General features: G+C 41.4%; 1 protein-coding gene across 3 annotated transcripts in view; it reads right to left on the minus strand.

Moving 5' to 3' along the window:
- Positions 1-18,448, minus strand: part of LOC125885762 (zeta-sarcoglycan) — a 466,598-nt gene that overhangs the window by 340,556 nt on the left and 107,594 nt on the right. Inside the window, exon 1 of one of the 3 annotated variants that reach the window (XM_049571524.1) lies at positions 12,782-13,307. The exons of the other annotated variants lie outside the window; for them this stretch is intronic. Within the exon in view, the coding sequence (XP_049427481.1) occupies positions 12,782-12,823 (42 nt within the window). The 5' untranslated portion in view covers positions 12,824-13,307. Of the gene's footprint in view, positions 1-12,781; positions 13,308-18,448 lie in introns of those variants that run through there. 3 annotated transcript variants of the gene reach the window in all.

Below are 18,448 nucleotides of genomic sequence, written 5' to 3' on the forward strand. Positions count from 1 at the left end.
GGATGTTGGTAGGGTTGGCTGTTCTGCAAGCCAATATGGCAAAAAACTGGTTGTTATTATGGCTATGCTGTTTTTTTTTAATACAACTGAATGCTTCAATTTACACAAGATAAAGATGGAAAAAAGGCAACGAATGATTAACTCTTTTGGAATCAGTATCACTTTAAGGGTACTGGTATTTTTTAGATGATAACGTGCCCTAGTGTACTGCCACAGTCCAAAGACATGCAGGTTAACTGGTGACTTTAAATTGGACGTAGGTGTGAATCGTTGTCTGTCTCTATATGTCAGCCCTATGATAGTCTGGAGACCTGTCCAGAATGTACCCTGCCTTTCGCCCAATGTCATATGGGATAGGCTCCAGCCCCCCCGCGACCCCCAACAGGTTACAGAAAATGAATGAATGAATGAATGAGTAATGACTAGTGTAAGAAGTTAGTGTAAGTTGGAAAATTCCCATTGGAATAAATGAATGAAGGACTACCAACTTCATCTGCTGAAAGAACTAGAGTCAAAAAGATGACAAGTATGTCCGCAACTTCATCCCTTATTACACTGTGTGTCAAAGTGCTCTGATTTAAAGGTTAATTGTTGTTTATGACAATTTGGATCTTGAATTTGTAGCTGTTTTTATCGTTGGTTATGATAACATTGTATTCAGCCAAGTAGTTATTGAGATCTAGGAACACAGCAACATTGCTAATAGAAAATGAAAACATTAGAGTCCATTTAATCTTACAAACTGTGAACCAATAATATGAAAAACTGCTAACTGTCCCTCAATGCACAGGAAAAATGTGCTTGAAACTACAGAAAACTACTGACTTTACAGTTTGCCTTTATTTTCTCTTCAAATAAGTTCAGCTAACCTGCAGCTTTTTTTTCAGCCTGGATGGTCCACTGGCTCTGCACTCAATGCCCCATTCGGCTTGTTTTTAGCAATCTTGCCACATTTCCAGATCTCAGCAATGAACAACTTGGGACCTGCAAACAAGTCGACCATAAATCTAGCTATACACGATAGCCAGTCCTGCAAAAATAAGATCCAAGTTGTAATAAACTGAAACTATCCTAGCTCATTCACTCTAAGAGAATTCAATGTTGCCAGGGAAAAAAACAAACATACATTTTGTGATGTCGATGTGTGAATGCACAACTAGAGGGTCAACATCTGCTTTTATTCAGTGAAACAGAGGAAGAGGTTAAGGAAAAAAACAAGTGGGATCAGAGAGAGAGAGGAGGAGGAAGGACACGCAGATAGGACAAAGGAGACAGTGTGAACACGTTCCAAGAAGGTGTGAAGATAAAACTGCCTCCTTTTACAAGCACTAGATGGTACTATAAAATCTTACCTTGTACTAAACACACATAGACACGCATACACACACAAGCAGGCAGGTCCATAAAACCTTGTAATTCCTTCAATGCAAGTTCAAACCATTTGTAATGTCCAGACTTTTAACCATGGTAGGCAGCAGGGGAGGCTGTTATCTGCCTTCTCCTCTGCCCCAGTCCAGCCCCGGCACCCGTCATGTGTGTTGGCCTATTAGATCTGTAGCATTAAACAACTGAGGCAAAGCAACATGCAGGCTCTCTGTGGCCAACATTAGCCCCTGTTGCCAGGTTGCTCTCTCATTAGGGACAGCTCACCATGTTGGGCATTGTCTGTTTAATCAACTGCTACACACACATGCCATACACATACTCATATATAGGCCTATATACTGCACAAGTCAAATGCTAGCACTGAAGCTGATTTTAATATACAAGCAAACATACACAGACAAAAATGACCAGATACATTCAGTGATGGCAAGTTTAAGGATGAGTCAACTAACACCTGAACACACCTAATAATGCCAAGGACACATGTTCAGAGATGGTAACTACACACAGAGGGACAGAATAAATGATCCTGGCCATCTGTTGACATTTCTATAGACGAATTCGGCGAGCGATTTGTGTATGCCGCCATCTTGCGGCGGCGCCATTGCTGCAGTGACATATGTCAGTCATCAATTCATTATGCTGTCATTGTGAACTGACTCTCTACAGTGACAGCATCATGTATAGCTGGATTGATGATGTTAGACAGTGGCCTCCAGTAACTGATGAAGGTATCTTAAATGAGTACCGATATTATTATAGAAATTAATCATTTGTTTGAGCGATGAGCAGGAAAGATTAGAGTAATAGGGAGATAACAGACTGTATCATTAAACACTGTGTAATATAACGTTAGCATACGTTACGTGTGCTGACGTTAGCAAGCTAGCAGCGTGACATTTAATCATTATGGACAGGCTACGTGACCATCACATCATATTGAAGGCGATCAATATTGATCGCTTTCAATATGATGTGATGGTCATCTAAAAGGTGGTATAAAATTTGCCCGACCCTTCCAGAGCTCAGGTGATTTTGACCCTCAATCAGAGACCTGTAATTGCCCTTTTTCTGGTCATTGGAGGCCAGGCAATCAATAAAATATTCTTGAATACCTAAAACAAACTACAACCACGTGTTGTTGTTGTTGTTGTTTTTAGTCACGTAGCCTGTCCATAATGATTAAATGTCACGCTGCTAGCTTGCTAACGTCAGCGCACGTAACGTATGCTAATGTTATATTACACAGTGTTTAATGATACAGTCTGTTATCTCCCTATTACTATAATCTTTCCTGCTTATTGCTCAAACAAATGATTAATTTCTAAATTAATATCGGTGCTCATTTAAGATGCCTTCATCAGTTACTGGAGGCCACTGTCTAACATCATCAATCCAGCTAATCATGATGCTGTCACTGTAGAGAGTCAGTTCACAATGACAGCATAATGAATTGATGACTGATACATGTCACCGCAGCAATGGCGCCGCAGCAAGATGGCAGCATACAAAAATCGCTCGCCGAATTCATCTATAGGCTAACTGTGTGTGAGTAAATGACTGATTGAATGAATATGTTCTGTCAGCAGCAGCTTGTTTCTGTGAAACACTCTGTTGCTAGTAGCAACCCCTACTGGCACAGATCCACTGGAGTTGCTGTTTAACTAACATCCAACCATTTGTCAGATCTGTGAGCGCCAAACACTGACGAGCATCTTACTTAGCTTCTACTCACTTAGTTAATTATAAGTACTGTAGATCCATTGATTCTGTTACTATAGCTGTGTTGTGGTCATTGTAAAATGTTATGCATGCACTTGAGAAAAAATTAATTCATTTATTTATTCATTCATTATCCATAACCGCTTATTCTGTTAAGGGTCACAGGGGGCTAGAGCCTATCCCAGCTGACACGACGAGAGGCGGGTTACACTCTGGAAAGGTCACCAGACTATTACAGGGCTGAAACATTAAGACAACCATTTACACTCACATTTACACCTACAGGCAATTTAAAGTGGCCAATTAATCTAACCTGCACTTCTTTGGAGTGTTTGGGGAGCCAGAGAACCTGGATAAAAGCCACATGGACACAAGGAGGACGTGCAAAACAGCCAGCGGGTTAGAACCCAGAAACCTCTTGCTGTTAGGTGACAGTGATAACTACTGCACCACCACACTGACCCCCCCCCCCCCCACCCCCCACTCCGAAAAAAAAATGCCTTTTTTCTTTTTTAATAATGAGATAATAATCTCAACATTAAGAGATAAGTTTTCCCAGAAAAAATGTCTCTTTTTCTAAATTAACAAGATCATAATCTCATACATTCTATTTTTTGGAATAATCAAGATTACTATCTCGTTAATTCAAAAAAAACAAGAGCATTTTTCGGCCATTAAAACTTTCTCAGAATTCTGAGATAATAATCTTACTAATTTAGAAAAACAGAGCAGATTGTTTTTTTCAAATGAATGCATTACGGTTCTATAGATTTGAAATTTTCTTAACTCAGTTTTTCTCTTAACAGTTTAGCTCTCTCTCTTTCAGGCCACTGCTTATGCGTAATATTATTTACTGCTGTTTCTTGTATTTTTTGTATCTTTTGTATGCCTAGTTTATTTAAATTCTTAATCTGACTCTTTCTCTTCTTGACTGCTACAACACTGGAATTTCTCAATTGTGGGATTAATAAAGGTGTATCCTATATTTTATCTTATCTTAATGCTAACTAAGGCAGCTGCATGTGTCTAATAAAATTAAAAATAATTTAAATTGATAACATTACTGTAATTTTACTCTTGTGGTCTCTATATATGTTTACTAGCTAAATTACAGTATTGCTCTTCCTATGGTGACTCGGGGCTATCTTTTAACTGATAATTAATTTGTTCCTTCCTGGGAAGAATAATCGAACTAATCAGACAGCTTGTCTATACTCCGTACGTTTTCTTGTTACTTCATTAGTATTCATCAAGTATTTTTTTATGATACGTGTGTTCTAACGGTTGTTATGGAACCTCATCTTTTCTGTGATTGATGTTAATGAATTTGTTGTGTTTCATCCAATACAGTTTACAACTGCTACCTGAAAAGCGCACTATTATTTGAAGCTCGCTGTATAGCTAAGCAGCAATATACACAGTGAGTGCAGAAGAGAATAGGTGGTTATTTCCTAGTCCACATTGACTAAATGTTTAGCATAAAAATAAAGACAAAGGAAATTACACAGGAAGAGACATGTAGTTTACATAAACTAAAGCAGATGCACACAAAACCTGTTCTGTACAAACCAACTACTGAATGAAACACTGAAACACAGACACAAGGTGAAGGATTAGTGCTAAATTGCTATGGTTGCCATTACTGTCTCCATCAAAGGCATATTATCATGGGAATCAAAACAAAGAAAACAGTATCGATGGAACTCACAGGAAATGCAGTGTCCTGTCTGGTTCAGTGGCCGACAACCTACTTGCTTGGTTCTGAGTGTATATGCAAAGTATGCCTGACCGGGAGCTTACAGGTGGATTAGAGGATGAGTGTGAGGAGTGTGATTGACTTTTGGGTCATAAAGAAATGCTTGATTTGTGCATTGCAGTAGTTGACCTATGAAGCATCACTGCCTTCGCACTTAGCCTGTTTTATGTTGAGAGGCTCCTGCTTGCGTGAAAGACAAGAGGTCGACCCTGCTGATGCTCCCGAGTAAAACACACACTTTGTCTGACTCTTGTGATGGTACGAGGATCTGAATGATGTGGGACAGACACTGCATGCAGCATAAATGACTGATCTTTACTATATGTTTCTGGTAAAAATATGTGTGCTGCCACAGTAGGTGTCAGTGTGAGTGGTTATTTGAGTTACTGTGTGAGTGTACATGTGTGCACACTAACAGATAGATGACATGATAATCGGTTTATGCTTTGGTTGTAGGCAGGTGGGGGAAACAAGACATATACTGCTGTCTGGATAAGACAAAGAGGGAGAGAAAGGAAGATGGAGGTCAGAATTGATAGAAATAGAGAGAGAGATATTGACAGGTTGAGTGAGGGAGAGGGGGAGACTGGAAGATAAAATCATTAGAAAGCAGCTATAGCACGAAGCTCTAGGTCAAGAGGTCAACACTTAGCTGCAAGTGTCAAGTAGTCTGCCATCACCATTTGCACCTTCACGGGTAATTGTACTGTGTGTGTGTGTGTGTGTGTGTGTGTGTGTGTGTGTGTGTGTGTGTGTGTGTTGGAGTGTGTAAAATGAAGCAATTTAGCTGCCATTGCCGCCTGTGCCTTTGCCATATATTTTAAAGGGCTATTGATGATATTTATTTTGTGGACACTGAGCAATGGATAGAGATAAACACATACTTAAACACCTTGATGGTGGAGGAAGGAGCAAGAAGGATGGGGAACAAGATGGAGAACGGAGAAAAAAGGAGGGGAGTGAGGATGGTTGTTAAGAAGAGGCCGTAGAATTACAAACAAATGACTTGACAATAAAGAAAGGAGTATAGAGGAGGGCTAGAGGCATAAATCAAAGAGATGGACAGAGTGAAAGGGGGAGGGTGAGACATGAAAAAGTGATGGGGGAAGGAGGGTGAGTGAAGCAAAGACGTGGACATCAGGAGAGCTAGAGAGAAGAAAACATTTGAATGCTTTTAGAGCTCACATTAAAGTCCATCATATGACAACTATTGATTTTCCATTGACTCTAATGGACATTATGGGCCCTATATATTCATCTATAACCATTAAACCATTAGCTTCTGGGCCACACACACACACAGACACCAGCAGTCAAACTTAACTCAGTAAGGAGCAGAACAAAATTATGTTGTTTTACGTCACTCTGTATCCCTGTCAGCATGCATTCCGTTCTGAGTGTACTCGCAGCTGAATGTGCACAAACAGGAAGGGTCACCATAGCTCACACTCTAAACGCACAAACATGCCATGTGCCATGTGTATGTCTACAGACAGCAAACACTCAAAGATGCGCTGGCACACTGTGCCTCTCACTCTTTGCCTATCACACACACTCACACACAAACACATCCATTCTGCTGTTGTCAAGTGTAATAGAAGACATGGGGGAAAGACAACAGGATAATAGGATTATTATTCTCCTCTAATCTCCATGAGTCAGCACCACACCGTCTGTGTGTGTGTGTGTGTGTGTGTGTGTGTGTGTGTGTGTGTGTGTGTGTGTGTGTATGTGTATGTGTGTGTCTTCATTTAAGTGGTGTCTGTGTATGTTTCTGTGCAGCCATGTCTGTTTATTTAGTGATTATATTCTGTTTTTTCACCTTGAAAGAAAATAAAACATTAAAACAGAGAAGGAACTAACAATGAGAGTATTTTGAAGTGAAGAATGAGCATTTTCTGTTTAAATAGCAGACGTTTGTCACTATGAGAAGTTGAAAATAACTCAAGACACTGCAATGATTGATTGTCATTGTCATCAAGTGATGTAAGATGTAACAAATGAGTAAATTCAGAAGAACCAATAAAAGGAAAAAACTGTATGAGATGACACATAGTTATACTTAAACCATGCTTCCCTTATCCTGTAGGCTGCATAAATGTTCTCTTGTTGCTAACAGGCTGCTGTTCATCCCATCTTTCCTCAGTATTTATTGGCTACATTAACAAATCTTGTGTTTCAAATGAAGCCTGTACTTGGGACATTATTAGTGACCATTTAGTTTATTTTCATTGCAGTAAAAACAGTTTGGCTTTGGCTGTGTTGTCATAAATCAGTGCTACTTCATTCCAACGAAAGCCAGATCTTCTTTAGCTAAGGGACTACTGAAATCTTAATGAATTAGTAGCATTTCAGTTGAAGAAATTATACCGCTTTGGCCAAGGGAACACTCTCAAGTCTGAACAAATTTGTCTCATTTTATCGCGAGGAAACTCTAGCCAGGGGACTATTGAAGTCCTAATGAGTTGCACTATTTTATCTGGAGAAGACCAAGGGACTGTTGAACTCCTTGCAAATTAGTACTATTCTGAGAAAACCCAGGTTTACGTTAGCCAAGGGACTATTGACTTCCTGATTAATTAGTCTCAGTCCACTTTGAGAAAAACCACACTACCTTTGGAAGAGGGACTATTGCACAAGGTCAAAAGAAGCTACTAATGTTTGAAAGTGAGGAACAACTTGTGCCAGTGGAGTATGATATGTGTGAGTCAGCATGCCAGAGTTGGCGTTAGAATGAGTCACAATGGATAATACTTTTATTAATAGATCCAGTGTGGGAGGCAGCTGGTCACATACATATGCACACACATGCATATACAGCAGTGCAAACACAATTAAAATAAATTTGATTGCCATATCATGCTCACTATTGTTAGTAATTTTGTACGTTTTAAATAATTGGGCACTTGAATGCACCCGGCTGCATACAGAACAGCACTGAGGTAACACTGCGGTGAGCATGATAACCTATTCAAACACTGCACAGTGGAGGAGAACAGGCATGAACAAATTTAATTCCAAATGTCTTTCCAACAAGAATACAACAATGGTGCATACCTCAAACACTGTACGCTGCCTTCCAGGCTCAAAGACACACTGACTTTTAACCAGGACATACTGTACTTCACACTAATGTGTTATCATTGGGGTTGGTTAAAAAAAAAAAAAAAACATGGCTATGGGATCTCTCCAGCAATGATGAATAGAGCAGACGACAAGAAGCTAAGTGTGTTCATGGCATTAGCCTGGGAAGGACATAGAAAGGACACACACCATGTGCGAAGTATAGTCTGTGGACAAGTTAGATATCATCTTTGCTGTGTGGGGCAGGGTAGGGTTAGAAATAATTCAGTAACACTGTGCACTGTAACTGGGAACAGTACGCCGATCTGTGCCCAAGTCTGCTTGAAAAGAATGTCTCGAGTATGATTGGTGTGTGCTCTGGTATGGTACACATCAGGTGTGAACACCAGCTGTACCAAATCATGGAAGTGGCCTGCTGTTTAACATGACTAAGAGGAGTTTTAACCAGTTATGAAACAGTCTCAGTTTAATACTGATGCCTCTGTATAGAGCTTAGATCGGGCCCAAAAAATCCAGCCCGACCCGGCCCGAGCCCGTGCACATTATGTCGGGAACCGGCCCGGCCCGTCCAATTAACTGTAATTATGAGCCCAAGCCCGATTTAAACCTGACATTTTTCAATAAGTTGGCTGTTATAATTAAGAGTATTAAACCACAATTCTTGTTATCTGAATGACAGAAATATAGGATCTTAATGAATGGCGCAACACAATAAAACAGGTGTTTAGGCTATTTTAGGATCCAGGTGGTGAAGGGCTGTGCGCGCACAATGTTGCAACATTGGACATGTGGAAAGGATGACGCAGTTATTCGGCAATTAAACCACCGTTTATTACTGAACAGTACAGGTTACTGTTGGCCGTAACCACGCCAAAACAACCAACAAACAACAACTTAGCTGTAACTCCATCTGTGCACTCCTGCTCTCTCCTCCAGCTCGCTCATACACACACCAGCACGCGCACTCACACAGCCCTCCTCATCCCCGTCACACTCGCACCCCACACCTCATTCAATCCCAAACATGCCACTAACTCACAGAACATTGACATTATAACAGAACATTTACTGCAGGGTCGCTACAATACATAGCCTATAACATTATCAAATCATAGCTTTAAAAAAAAAAAAAACGACATATCTGACCGGCCCGGCCTGGGCCCGTCAGAGGGAGGGGGGCTCCCGGCCCAACCCGGCTTGGGCCCACGGGCCGGGTCAGGCCGGACTCGGGCTCAGGCACAGAATCTAAGCTCTACCTCTGTATCAGACACCAGCGCAAGCTATTATGGACCAACTTAGATCCAGCTTTGCTGCTGCCTTAAATCTGCAGTTGGGGCTTCGGGGGAGGCAGAGAGCCCCACGCCCGATAGCAGCAGCCCCTCCTCCGGCCAGGAGCAGAGCCTTGCCTTGCTGATGACAGCCCCTGGGGCAAAGAGTCTGTCTGCAGTGCCATTTTCTACACTGTGGCACAATAAAATGTCACTAAGATGATGATGATGCATGTGTACTAGGGTACCAAACAACATTATGAATGTGAATGTGAAAGCTGAGTGGCAGGGGAGTGAAGAGGGGCGGCAATCGCACTCTGAAACGGTACGAATCATTCATACCCAACATGAAAAACTTTAAAGAAATGCAGGAAAGTCAGTATGACACTTCCATAAAGTTGAGGGAGACAGACTGCAAATGGAAATAGGTCAAAATCAAAGCAGCAGAAGCCGAGATGACTTTCATTAGACCCTTCCCTGCCTGCCTGTAAACATTTACGTCACTCACGCTCATGCGCATTACAATGCAGGTTTTTTATTAAAAGTTCTTAAGTCTGAACATCATCAGGGTTAGTTTTTCATACTTGGAAAGCTGCCTCCAGAACCAAAATTGTGGCGCTTTTAAATGTGACCCATCAAAGAATAAGTAAACAGGATTATGAATCAGACTAGTCAAGCAATGCCAATTTTCAGTATCTGACCATTTTTAATAGTCATTGCTATAGGCACATTTCCATTGATACCGTTGATCGTGAGACTGGACACCCAGCCCTGCAATGGATTTTCCCCATTTTATGCCTATGAGAACTCACAGGGAAGCACGCACGCACGCACGCACGCACACACACACACACTCGATTTTCATTTCTGCCTTTCCTTCAGCAAATGAACAAATGTAGGACACACTCAGCAGCACATCAGTTTTGCCTGTCTCTCTATCTATTATTTGGGAATATTATCTATTATTTAGACCCCTCTCTGTTTCATTCCTATATCTTTCCTCCTCTCTCACTCTCTAGCTGCAACCCCTCTCATTTCTCCTTCTACATTTCTCTCTCTCTCTCTCTCTCTCTCTCTCTCTCTCTCTCTCACACACTCACACACACACACACACTCCGTATCTCTTCGTCTTTTTTGCTTTTTTGCTCGCTCACTCTCTCTCTATCTCTCTCTCTCTCCCCCTCTCTCTCTCGTGTGCTCTCCGTTATCTTCTGTAAAGTAGATAAACATCAGTTTCCAGCAGCGGGAGGAGAGGGAGAATAATACACAACATGTTCATGAGAGGTGGAGGGTAGCAGCCGAAGTCAAGGTCGAACTGCGTGTGGTGTGTGCGTGTGTGTGTGTGTGTGTGTGTGTGTGTGTGTGATTTACAACCCCATCTCCCCTGTCTTTATCTGTATCCTTATCCAAACCTTGGCACCATTTCCTCAGAGAGTAGACACAATATAAAGTGTGTACACTCTCTCACAACCACCCCAACACACACACACACACACACACACACACACACACACACTTGTCTGAGGCAGTGGTAGATCATGAGCTGGTGAATACAGGATGATGCAGAGTAGCCCAGCTGACATGAATCAGGGTCTCTCTTTTCTTAGCCATTCCCTCTCATTTGTCTTTCTCCTTCCACTCCAGTCTACCTTCTCATCCCTTTCCTGCTCCTCTTCCTCCTCTCCTGCATGCTCCTGTCCTCCCCTCTACTAACCTCCCTCTGTCTTTCCTTTTGTTGTTCACCTTTATTCACTCTCTCCTCTATTGATTCCTTCCCTCATATGGCTCCTCTGTTCCTTTTAACTCGTCAGTGACTAAAATCTTTCTGTTATTCAGCCTATTTAAAAATCTCCAACATAGATAATGACTAATACTTTTATGTATTATTGAGGAGAGCTAAATGTGTCATAGCAAAATGTCCACCAACTGACTGAAACGCAACCTCCTCACAGCACATTCTGTACCCCACTTTTTTTTCTCCCTGGGTCAGCCACAATGTCTCCCCTTTTCCTTTCTACAAGAGTTAGATCTGTTGTGTTGATAAGGCTGCTTTGGAGAAGTTGAAAAATAAATTTAAATTGGGCTCTTCATGCTACTTTTAAATAATGCCCCTTAAAAGTTAAACTAAAACCCCAGAGAGTGTCTGCACAACTCTGAAACACAAATAACTGCAACTGCTCAATACACTCACGGGCCACGCTATTAGGCACACCTGTTCAACTGCTCATTAACGCAAATGGATAATCAGCTAATCACATGGCAGCAAATCAGTGCATTTAGGCATGTAGACATGGTCAAGACCACCTGGTGTTACAACCAAGGTCTGCAGAAGACCATCTCTGAACCAACAACACATTGAACCTTGAAGCAGATGGGCTACAGCAGTAGAAGACCACACCAGGTGCCACTCCTGTCAGCTAACAACTGGAAACTGAGGCTACAGTTCACATAGACTCACCAAAACTGGACAATAGAAGATTGGAAAATGTTGCCTGGACTGATGAGTCTGGATTTCTGCTGCAACATTCAGATGGTAGGGTCAGAATTTGGTGTAAACAACATGACAGCATGGATCCATCCTGCCTTGTATCAACGGTTCAGGCTGCTGGTGGTGTAATGGTGTGGGGGATATTTTCTTGGCACACTTTGGGCCCCTTAGTACCAACTGAGCATGGTTCAAACACCACAGCCTACCTGAGTATTGTTGCCGACCGTGTCCATCCCTTTATGACCACAGTGTACCCATCTTCTGATGACTACTTCCAGCAGGATAACGCACCATGACACAAAGCTCAAATCATCTCAAACTGGTTTCTTGAACATGACAATGACTTCACTGTACTCCAACGGCCTCCACAGTCACCAGATCTCAATCCAGTAAAGCACTTTTGGGATGTGGTGGAACGGGCAGCTGACAAATCAGCAGCTACAGCGTGATGCTATCATGTAAGTGTGGACCAAAATCTCTGAGGAATGTTTCCAGCACCTTGTTGAATCTATGCCATGAAGAATTAAGACAGTTCTAAAGGCAAAAGGGGGTCCAACCTGGTACTAGCATGGTGTACCTTATAAAGTGGCTGGTGTGTGTATATGACATATAAAGCAGGAAACATGAATAATTTTAATGCAATAAAAATGTTTGCCATCAAATCACAGATTAAACACACAAAAACCTGTCAGCCAACAAAAAGTGGAGACAGCCCATGAAGCCTATATAAAATGTATGCTGCTTGCCAACAAGAAAACAGCTACAAATCAAATGTCTAGATGGCTGCACAGTGTAAAGGCAAAGCTTTACTCGTGAACACCTGTATGCTCAATATACCTAATCAGTGAAATCAGCTGCAGCTGTTACAGAAAAGGAGACCTGTGCTGTCTTCACAAGTAAATCACTCAGTACATCTGTTGGTGACTTTCTCTGATAAATCATGACAAAATGCTGTACCTCGCATCAAAATCAATCAATATGCCAACTCTATCACACCTGAGTTAGCTAACAGCACCACGCATTAAATCTGCGTCACAGTTAAATACAAACACACAATAACACAGTCAGCAGTCTTACCTTCAACAAGGTGTTTGTTCTTTGCTTTCTGCATAGAGGCATCCATCCAAATATTGGTTACAGCAACTTCTTCAAAAGTTTAACAGTTAAGCTAGCTGGGTTGAGCAAGTTGCAGTTTACATTCTTGTCACTCCATGAAGATTTTGAATACCGCACGTTAATTAAAAATATTAAGAGTATGTTTTGGGGGAAAATGGGTGTTCCTAACGGTGCTCCTCAAATATGGCGTCGACGAAAAAGGGAGGGACGGACCGGACTACACCCCGAAAACACGTTACCTCCAGCCACGGCTACAGCGGAGGTATAAAAACGCTACCATAAATGTCAGCTCCAGAGTTGCAGAGTATATTAACTTTCCTCCTAGTGCCTTGTAGTTTCGCCCAAGTCTATCCTCCCACCGTGCTCCGGTTTATCATCGTTGTAGTCCGTTTCTTCTTCTCCTTCTGGTTTACCAGGCGTGTCGTCCTCGCGCTAACGGGGTCCGTCTAATTACTGAGTTATTGAGTGCAGCTGTGCCGCTCAGAGCCCGAAGTACAGTAAGGGAATGTGGAGTGCATAATAATGTAGGCTAGACAATGTAAATAATGAAATATATTTGACAATAATAAAAATAAAGTAGGCTGCATTTTATGGAAAACAGCATTACAACCATTATGGCATTTTAATTTTTATTGCTATGACCTAATATAAACTATGTTAATGTATATATGTAAATAAAACATTGCCAGTCAAATTACTTAATGCTTTCAGGGAAACTACGCTAAAATTCAAAATTCATACATGTTATTACTATTATCTAAAACAGTCCAAAAAATGTGAGTATACATGAGCAACTCCCTCCCAAATCCAAAAATTAGTGATGAGTGCTAAATCTCAAATTTGTGATGTCATAGGGTATAAAGTCTGGAGCTGCTCTATAGTTAATTAACTGGGAAAGATGTTCTATATCAGTGGTTCCCAACTGGTGGGTCCCGGTCCAAAATTGGGTCGTGGGTCTATTCTGAATGGACCGTAAGTGACTTGCAAAGGTGTCAAATTTTTATAACTAACACACTTTTTTTGAAGTACAGTGATTTACTGGCACCAAGCTTTTATTTCAAAGGGCAGTTGTAGAGTTCCTGCTGTAGAGTTGGTGAATAATGGACAACTTCCTGACAGACAGCAATCCAGCTCGATGGCATGGCCAAACACAAGTGTGATGCTGAATATATTAAACTATGTGGACCTTAAGAAAATAATCTTTCCCCGTGGCTGCACCAGTTGGGAACCACTGTTCTAGATGATACTGACAGCACCCAGGGGAATGTTCTCAGGATATGGGTACATTTTCTATTTTTTAAAACTGAGAACCCAACAACAGAATTAGGCTAATTTGGGGGGGGGAAAAAGCGAGGAAATATTCTGTCAGTCCACAAAATCAGGCTCCCATCAGGGGCAGGTCTAGGGAGTGGCTTGGGGTGGCCCGAGCCACCACTAAAATCTGATTGGCTACCTCAGGTGCCACCCTATGATAATTGGCTAACTGCCCAGTCAATTTAAACTTTTTGATGTGTGAACTGAATTTTCATTTCGTCTTAAACTTGAAAACTTGAACTGGTCTGAGACTTGCCTCCCCAGTTTCTAGCTTTGAGAGAGAGTAACTGATGTACACAACTATTAATTGGCCCTTCACTAAGTCATGTCCCCTGACGCAGACTGGTCATTAATAACAGCATTGGGCTGGCTCAGACCAGGGTCCGTCAACAACACAGCTGTGGGGCATGTCGTGTATTAATGGTACTCATCACCTGGAGAAGTTAGAAAGAGATACACATTTCTTCCCTGTTCGGAAACCAAAATCAGACCCTGAAAAGTGTGGGGCTAGCTAGCTAGCTACTGAAGATATAGCATACTGAATGTATACACATGCTGCTTTGGCTTTTTTATGATTATAACAGTGAAAAAACAACCTACCCTGCTGTACAGGAACCAGTGAAGGGAAGCAGGGAAACTTTATTGATATTCAACCAGCAGTGTGTCATCACATTGTGTACAGATGAACATTGTTTGACTTCCCCCGGCGATCCCTGCCCGTCCAGCGGCGGTGGTCCGGCCACTGGCACCGGCACGGAGGCGAAGCCAAACACTGTTCATCTGCACACACTGGGATACCACACAGCTGGTTCAATATCAGCAAAGAAAGTGAAGAAAGTGTCTGCTTCTCTCTGGGATCACTGTTTCATTTTTTCAAAAAATATGATAATATTTCTTCAGGGAGCGCAGTTAGTTACAGTGTGGGCTCAATGCTTACTCTGACAGCTTGTTGGACCATCACAAAAGGGCATAGCTTACCAAACAGTCAATTGAACTTTCCTAGGTCATGGAAATAACATATTGTAATTATTCATTTTGGTGGTTTTCCCTTTAATATTAACCTTTGACACAAGTCCTTCATAAGGATGGAAGGAGGTTTTCCATAGCCAATGGGTGAGCTATTTCTTTACATGTGGAGTTATACTGTGAGTTCTTTATTATCCTATTATATGCACTGCACATGCAGAGCAGAATAATATGTGCAACAGAAAGCTCCAATCTATAGGGTCAGGGTATGGATTCTCTTTTATCTCTCATACGTTTCCCTTCATCTCTTTCCTCGTCTAGCTTGTTTCCTTTTTCCTCTCTATCTTTTCTTCCCACCATTCCTCCCCTACTTCTTGCCTCATCTTTCTGATTTCTTCCTTGCTTAGTCTTTTCGCTTAATATTTGTTATTGTAAACGTTGCCACACTTCCATAGCCGCAGTTCATTATGGAGCATGAGGCACTGTATCTATGGAAATGTCAATAGGTTCATTTTGAGCTTTGTGCAGTAGCTGTTAGCAGTGTAAGTAATGCACATGTAGCATCTGTTTTTTTTTTTCTGCAGTGACATAGTTCCCTGTGAAAATGTACTTCATATGTAAAGATAAGCATCATCTTTATGCTAATAATGGGAGCAAGGACATGACTAAGAATACTCAAGAATAAATAAGTAATATAACATGGCTATTCAGATATAAACTCCTGTTAGCACTTATTCTGTTACCTTTACGAGCAATGTTTTCTTTGCATAATAATATATAATCCAAACTATAATGGGCTCTTTATGAAAGTCAGAATGACCTGGTTCTTACACGGTGTTAGCACAGTGCAAAGCATCAGCGATGAGCTAGCCAGTGCATTAATAACAACCTCACATGCCTACCCTTACAAACCACAGAGGAGATCGGATTATGACACACATACATAGGCAGCATGAGTTCATTCTCGGCTCAGGACACCGTTTCTCTAATATATATTTACAAAGCAAATAGTGTTTTACTGCTATGTTAATGCTCTGAATGTTGCACCTTTACTGTCAAAATAATATTGCTGGTAAATGGAGTTTAAGGATAAAATTACTGCAGAAGATGAATGACAATGAATATCGAACAATGGTGGACTTTAAATGTTACCATTTTAAATGACAGTCACTGTTTGGATTTCCAGCCAGCCAATCATATTAAATTTACAAGGTTATATGTAAGTGTGTTTGAAGAGAAAGATAAAGCGTGAAAGCTTTTTTTTAAAACGCAGCTGCCCAACCTTATCTCTCGATTGCCTGACATTTATTCAGACCATGGAATTTTCAATAAATGTCACTCATAAAGAGTAAATCCCTTCAAGTGTTACTTCTTACAGGTACTTTACTAGACAAATATACTGTACTTACGGCAGCAACACTTCAAACTATTCAGACAGATGTATCTATAAATGTCACCCGACTGAGAGTAAAGTGTAGTGTTTTTCCCCATTTGTGCTTCTGGCTCTGCTCATTACTTCTACCCAGCAGGTTGCTCTGTGAAAATGCTCTATTCATTTTAATAGGACAATCAGTGTACCAACATCACAATAGGTGAAAACAAGTAAGACACTATTTATCTCTCTTTTGCAGGCATTCATTGTGGAGTTGATGACCCAAATCTAAGTCCCCACAGTTCAGAGCCATTGCAGTGCTTGTGCGTGTGTGTATGTGTGTGTGTGTGTGTGTGTGTGTGTGTGTGTGTGTGTGTGTGTGCGTGTGCTTTGCGTGCCTGTGTGTGTGTTTGTGAGGTGAACACTGTGCTTTTAAACTGAAGGGGGGAGAAAAACTAATGCTTTTCACCAAGGGAGAGAACTAAAAAAAAAAAAATAATGAGTGTGCATCTGTGTTTTGCATATGTGTGACTACCGGTACCTGTGCTTATCTGCATGAATGTGTCAGTGTACCCTGACAACCTCTTCACAAACCTGTGTGTTCCTGGCATGGCTGGCTGTTTTTGTACATGCTGTGTGAAGAAACCTCGCTGCATGTTTTCACACTTTCTTATGCAACTGTGTGACTTTGACCACACAGACACACACACACACACACACACACACACACACACACACACACACACACACACACAGTATCGGGGAGCTACTTATTCAGTGATAAAAGGCGAGCCAGAGGGAACCCAGTAATTGAACTCCAGTGAGCGAAGCTTGGAAGCACCGTGCCGTATCCAGGGTAATAAGAAAAAAGTTATTATTCACCTCAAAGACACACACACATACATATTCACACACACAACAAAGCACATATATTGGATCGCATACAAAAAGACACACTTAGGCAGGAACAACAACATAGCATTCACACAACAAAACTTACAGGCCCGCAGTCTGTAGGTTTCATACTGAACCAAGTTTGAAGGATGATGAAGATCAGAGTGTGGAGCTGTTGAATAAGCAAATAAACTTTGAAATTATTGACTTTCACACTCCCTACCTCCTGCTGTTCCACTGAATAAATCAGCACTCTCTCTCTCTCTCTCTCTCTCTCTCTCTCCCTCTCCCTCTTTTTGGATGTATTCACTACATTCGCAGGAAGGAATCCACCGTGTGTTCAGCTTTCAGTTGGGCTGCGGTAGCTACTGCAGTGCGCACACACACACATTCACACACACAAAGCAAAACAGAGTCACTGAGAGAGACTCGGATTACATGAATGTGCAGCAGGCTCATGTGGTAAATGAATGTTCTTATGTGTATTACTCCAGAGTCACATTTTTAATAAATCAGACCAAAAATGTTCAAAGACACAATTTTCCCCCACTCCGCTGCCAATAATGTTATGCTTTCTTCATTTTACTGATGTTTTCACTATTACTATCCAATATCGTACAGCAGGGGTGTCAAACATACAGCCCAGGCTCCAGAACTGGCCTGCCAAAGAGTCCAATCTGGCCCACTAGATGACTTTGCACACCTCATATTGAAGGCTAAGAGGTGTCAGGTTTAAACAGTGAGTAGATACATAATGTAAAATGCTGCCTCAGAGGCTTTTTCACCCCAACCAGAATATAACTCTCTGAAATAACAATGAACACTTCCTGTGGTCAGAGTTAAACAGATTGAAAATTGTGTGAAATATTGTCAATCAGCAGCTTCAGTACAAAAGAATTTGTGTCAGACTTCTGTCCTAAAATGATATGGGTAGAGCCCTGTTCAGTGCCTGATGTGTTCACACCAAGCACGGTTAAAACAATTCCCATAAGTGAATTACATGTAATGTCTATCAGCATTGAGATCCTCCGAGGACATATGACAGTGAGGACATACCGGCGGAAGGACAGTCATTGATTCAG

The sequence above is a fragment of the Epinephelus fuscoguttatus genome, linkage group LG3 (assembly GCF_011397635.1).
Source record: "Epinephelus fuscoguttatus linkage group LG3, E.fuscoguttatus.final_Chr_v1".
In the NCBI taxonomy this organism is placed as follows: Eukaryota; Metazoa; Chordata; class Actinopteri; order Perciformes; family Serranidae; genus Epinephelus; species Epinephelus fuscoguttatus.